At 46.1% G+C, this 6,000-nt stretch overlaps 1 protein-coding gene across 3 annotated transcripts in view; it reads left to right on the top strand.

The window, feature by feature from the left end:
• Positions 1 to 399: 399 nt before the first annotated feature.
• The window catches only part of GABRA4 (gamma-aminobutyric acid type A receptor subunit alpha4), a 41,418-nt gene continuing 35,817 nt past the window's right edge, over positions 400 to 6,000 (top strand). For 2 of the 3 annotated variants that reach the window (XM_063335075.1, XM_063335074.1), the window contains exons 1-2: positions 400 to 775; positions 897 to 1,015. In XM_063335075.1, coding sequence (XP_063191145.1) covers positions 693 to 775; positions 897 to 1,015 — 202 coding nt within the window. In that variant the 5' untranslated portion in view covers positions 400 to 692. The remainder of the gene's footprint in view (positions 776 to 896; positions 1,016 to 6,000) is intronic. The other variant, XM_063335073.1, reaches the window with a different exon arrangement.

The following is a 6,000-nucleotide window of genomic DNA, read 5'->3' as shown; positions in this document are numbered from 1 at the left end:
TTCTAATTATAGGAGTGAAAAGGGGGGGGGGGGGAAGAAAAGATATAATGTGAAACCATTCTTTTATTCTAGCATTTTATTTTTTTTTTTTGCTTTTAGAAACCCGGCATAACCCCCTTGCTCTCCCATCCGTTTCGGGATGCGCTCGGTTTTAACCTTGAAGTCGGAGCTCTCTTTCCTCTCCTCTCCCCCCAGCTCCTCTTCCACCGGAGCGGGGAGGGGGGGGACGGACACCCTCCAGCTCCCAAACTCTGGCGAATTAATCGCTTCCACCGCCCGCCCCCCACCCCCCCCCACCCCCCGTGGTTCTTTTCCCCCTACCCTTCCTCTTGGGGAGCCGAGGTGATGGGGACGAAGGGAGACTTCTCCTCCGCGACCACCCCCCGCTCCCAGCCACCCTTCCCGCACCGGCACCGGGGCGGAGCGCGGGGCCGCGGGCGGGGCGGGGCGGAGGGGGAGCGGCGGGGACCGGCGCCTGTTGCCCCGAGAGAGTTAACGGTGCGGGGAAACTCGCCTCTCCTCCGCCCGTACCGGGCGCTTGGCAACCGGCGCCCCGCGCATGTAGGGCCGCCGGGGGCTGCCGCCGCCACCCGCCCCCCCCCTCCCCTCCCGCCCCCGCTGGTCCCCGCGTCCCCCTCCCCGCCCCGGACAAGGCGTTTAACGTGCCCAGGCGTGAAGTATGGCATGCAAAGATGGTTTCTGCCAAGGAGCCAGCCATCGCCATGTCCTCGGGTCTCTCCATCGCCCTCCTGCACTGCCTGTGCCTGGCGACGTGGTGAGTACCCCCGGCATCCGCGGCGGCGGGGGAAGAGGGGGTCCGGGGCGGCCGGTCCCGGTGCCGCTGTCCCCGCGGGTTCCCGGCGGCTCCGCTCACCCCTTCCTTCTTTGCCTCGTAGTCTCACCGGGCCGCCGGGGCAGAGCAAAAAAGAGGAGAAATTGTGGCCGGAGAATTTCACCAGCATCCTGAACAGCCTCCTGGATGGCTATGACAACCGGCTGCGACCGGGATTCGGGGGTACGGTGGCAGCGGGGGGAAAGGGGAAGGGGGGCGCCGGGTACGGGCGGGGGGCGCAGCGGTGGCCGCTCGTACCGACCCGTTACCGACCGAAAACGTGTGTGTCCTCCTCCCCGCTGCAGGGTCCGAACCTTCCGGGGAGGGAAGGGCCAGCAGCGAGGCAGCCGCTGGCCCCGAAAGCTCCGGTGGGGGGGCGGCTGAGCGACCCCCGCCGTGGGCGCCCCGCTGGGGCGGTCCCGGGGCTCAGCCCCCGCTCCGCCGCTCTGCACACACCCGGGGCTCGGCTGCTGCTGGTGCGCCGGGGAAAATAAGGAAAAGCCCTGAAGCCGGTGTGCGTTGGCTCGGTGAGGATGGAGGGACCTGTCTGACATCCAGATTCTTCTGGTTCTTGGCGGTTTTTGACCCCCAGACGCCACGGATCGCGTCCTAATAGAAACAAGTGCACTTTTACCAGCCTGGGAGGTCAGGTCTTTAGTGGGTTCTGTTTCACTAGTTACGGAAAAGCAGAGCTCAGGTGCATGAGCGCATCGGTGCTTTGCCACAGTTGCTCGAATTCCAGCTTTGATTTAGAAGTAGTAGACTTAATTGCTATATAGGAATTAGAAGTGGAGGAGTCTCAAATTTGCCTTCACCTGTGATCTGCGTGTGAGGGTTTTGTGCCCCTTTCGTGCCCCAGGCTGCTAAGATGCAGTTTTGTGCTGCTGAAGAAGCAGCCAGCCTTGCTGTTCTTTATTGGTGTTGATGTTACCGTGTAAGGACTTGGAACCAAAAATCGTTAGGATCCAGATGAAATAAAAGTTTATTTTGTAATCTGGAATCAAGATATTAAATATACAGATTTGAAAGCAAAATATAAGATTTAAGAAGAAATTATACAGCCCTTCTCATGATGCACAAAACTATAACGAGTGTTTTATAGGCTGCTTCCTATACAGGATTGAATGAGATCCTCGTGTAGGTTTATGTTGCGAAATACTTTCTTCCTCCTCTAAAAGTACCTTCTTCATACACGTGATCCATCTACACTGACATGTATGCCAACACGTTCCCCACATGCCATATACAGTGCTCACATGCACGGTCGTGATTGTTAAAGGACAACACCTGTCATCGTGTATCACCCCTTTATTATTTTGAGTGTAGGGAATAAATGAGGCCTTCTATAAGTTAGCATTAGATGGGAAGGAAGCTAAATTTATTAGCACCCAGAGGAATCATTGGGAACTGGTAGCCTTTTGCAATTTAGTCTCTGTGGAGAGGTTACAGACACTTCTGCACGCGTACAAGAGATGTTCTATGTTTGGCATCATTTTAGGTTGAATGCCAACTAATTAGTCATCTAGCGAAGATGCTTTATGAGCATTATCAGATTTCCAAAATTAAACAACTACTAAATATGTAATATGACATACAGTTTATGTCGATTTTTATTTTAATACAGTTGTTTTTGCAGGATATTTTGCAAGAGTAGATCTTTTTCCCTAGTAAGTGTTGCAGACTTTCAGCAAAATGCTATCAAGGAGAAAAAGTTCATTGTATCTCCTTGAACTTCCGTAACAGCAGTATTGAAGGAAATGATAGAGGGAGGAAAAAACCTCTCAGATTTCAGCCTAGGGAAACACTTCTGGGTGAATATTTCACAAAGTGGATATTATATTGCTTCTTGCTTCTTCCTTCCCTATAACATCTAAACCACTCATCTTTGAGTTTTGAACTTCTAAGTAACACATGGGGGGGGAAAAAAAGCTTTATTTTTTAAAATGATTCCTGCCTCTCTAGCTCCTTACAGTAAAAGTTCTCTTCACCTGATTTGACAAGAACAGCTTTCAAAAAAAAAAACCAAACCAAAACCAACCAACGGATGAAATGTCTGCAACTGGGCAGATTTGACTTTTTGACATAACTCAAGAGTAATAACTATGGATTAGTTATTAAAATATACACTATCCAGATCAGATTTTCCCTATATTTTGCGGGTTTTTTTTCTGATAAATCTCTCTGACAAATGGGACTTCAGCTTCAAAGTGGGTCACTCGCTGGTTTGGGAATATTTAGAGATGGAAAGTATAGTGTGTTTTGGTAGCATTAAAGCTACGTCACTTTCTGATGAACAGCAGAATACTTATTTTTGTTTTATTCTTGAAGCTGATTCACCATCTAGTTTTCACATGGCTCAAAATGAAATGAAGGTTTTATTTTAAGAACAAAAGGCCGCGCAGAGGTCTGACTGATGCTGATTTTAAACTTCAAATCAATGAAAACAATTCTAATTCGGGCGCAAATGATTTTTAAAATCAGACTTGGGGAGGTAGCCAAATTCTGAATTTTGCTGGCATCTTCCAGAGTTGCCACGATTAACAATTCATGAAGATTTTTTGCACACAGAGCGAAGTAGAAAACATTGGATTTTGGATATTTCCTAAAACCGGATCCAAATTCTCCACGCTATCATTAATTAGCACAATTTTGGGTAGTTACGGAGGAGAAGTTAAATTGCCTGAGCATGCTTGCAAACGTGGAAATGGTCTCTCAGGAGGGGTTTGAACCCCAGCAGAATACATGGAAGCTTGTCTTGGTACTTCTTATGCAGGAGCGTGGCATATGTTAAGGTTTAATAGAAGAATGAAGTTCCCCATGTCATTGGATTGACACCCTGCATTCCAAACTCGCTTTATTAAATGGATTTAAGAAAACTAAAAAGTTGCTAAAAAGTCACTTACTAAGCACTGTGAGGTTTGGTAGTGTAATAAACAAAACCAGAAGGGTTTATGAAAAAGGTTTTTAAAGACCATTTAAGTGGTAGTTCCCATTAAGTTGGGGGGGGGGATTATAAAGAGGCGAGAGAGAAGCAAAGAGACTTCACCTAGGAATTTAATGAAACAAAGCAGAATGGGCTTTGTGTGTAGGAAAGAAAAAAAACCCCAAGTGCTGTCAGGATGACTTTAAATGCATCAGAGTTTTGAATTTCAGTAGAGGGAAGGTATATAGGGACTAATGAATAAAGTAATGCTGTATGATGTTTGAAAAGAGCGTGGTGGAAATGAAGTCAGTTCCATTCCCTACACTGTATGCTCCGTTATATCATTATCCTGAATTTCAGAATGCAATTTGTAATGCATGTGAGTTTTCTGGTCAAAACCACACTATGAGAACAGGGTGTTTACAGAAGCCACTTGTAGGGTTATTAATTAAAAGCATTACCTGCTGGAAAACTTCAAGAGTGTTACCACAGTGCTGTTTTGATTTAGCTGTAAAACTTTGAAGCAAAAGCATTTCTAGTTAAACCCTGACTCCAGTTTTCACCTGCTTTTAAAAATTTTGTATATGACACAAAGGGAAACTACAGAAAGTTGCAAAAGCTGGATTTTCCTCTGAAAATACCCTTGTTATCTTTTTACTGGTGATTAGTTTCAAAGTGACGGTAGAAGTCCAGAGACTTTTTAAAAGGAGTGTTACTTGCTTGAAGTACAAATACTTGGGTCTGATTTGCTATTTTAAAAACTTGCATGGTTTCAGACTTTACCCGAGTAAGTGTTGACAAAAGTAGGGGCCTGCGAGGTCAGATTCAAACCTGTATTGGATTGTAACTTTAAAAAATGTTCCATAGTCTTTGAAACTTCCATGATACAGTAACGCATCAGACTGAACCCTGCACTTAGGGAATTAAGAAGGAATAGAGGGACTGAAGCTAGTGAGGGCAGCATCACTTGTGTGCTGCCATTTATCTGCTAATTTTAGTGAATTGTGCCTTTTGGAGAACATCTCATCTCTGGCGTCTTGCTTTTAATGGCCAGTTGTATGGGCAGACCAATGAAAGAAGGTGCTGTCTGACTTGCCTCCTGCCCAAGTCTCTCAGCTTGACTGCGAAGCCCGCTGACGTTAGCTCTGAACAAGCTGATGGTATCACCCACAGCATGTTGCTGGCTCGCAGTGGTGTGGTTGCCCGTCAGTGAGAGCTGGAGCTCTCTGCCCTCTTGGGTTCTGTTTATTTGTGTGAGGTAGAGTCTGGCATGAGCTGCACATCTCACTATCAGCCAGCGAAATGGTGATGGCTCTGTGGCTTTCCATTTGGAAGTTGCCATGTACACTGGCTCTTGGGTCGAAGGAACAGGACCGTGTTCGTTCATTTTCCTTTTTCTCTTCTTCCTCTCTTCATATTCTTTCTCATGATCTCGTACCTGTGAAAGTGCAGCTGAGTACATGGTGGAATTAAATATGTTGGCCATTGTGTCCCCTAGAAGGAGCCCCAGGAGAGGGCTTCTCTGCCCTTTCTTGGCTGTGAGATGTTCAGCTGATGAACAGCATTTCTGAAGAGTTTCATTTCCTGTCAATGCAAGAGGAGTGACTTTAGTCAGAAAATAAACACAGAATAAATTTGCAGAGCAAAGACCGTTTTCTGTTTTTAGAGAAAAGAAAAATATCTCTGTGATTATCTGCTCTTATTAGGAACTCATGCATGCCTTCAAGGTTCCATTGCTCAATGTAACAGATACTGTAATTTATTTTTATTTTTAGATTGCAAATGGACTTGAAGTGAGCATTGTAAAGTGAAGCTGATAATTTTTTTTTTCAGGCAGTTGTCCAGTCTTCCTCGGCTGGTGAGAGTAGATGACTCAAAGGCTTAACAGGATATGGTGTTAGATACCTGTAGTTGACTGATTTGAATTTGGCCTGGGTTAGTAATGCTTGAAGTCATTACCATCTGTCTGTTGTTCAGTGACCTGTATAAAATTAGCTGATATTCTTAGTCCAGTTCTTAGTAGACAGGTGTCCACATCGTGAAAACTGGCACCAGTGTCAAGCTTGTTGGCTGTCTCAGCAGAGATTATCTGCTGATGAACAGGCAAAGAAACAGTAATCTCCTCATTTCTGTAGGTACATTTTTCCCTTTTCAGGGTTCAGACATGCTGATGGATGAACATACTTAGAGACAAAGGTTATCGTGTGCTGCTGGGTTTATTGTATTTGTCTTTTGGTAGAGAATG

Source organism: Chroicocephalus ridibundus, chromosome 5 (assembly GCF_963924245.1).
Source record: "Chroicocephalus ridibundus chromosome 5, bChrRid1.1, whole genome shotgun sequence".
Lineage (NCBI taxonomy): Eukaryota > Metazoa > Chordata > Aves > Charadriiformes > Laridae > Chroicocephalus > Chroicocephalus ridibundus.
The sequence above is the reverse complement of the archived record's forward strand: the minus strand, read 5'-3'. Positions and strand labels throughout refer to the sequence as shown.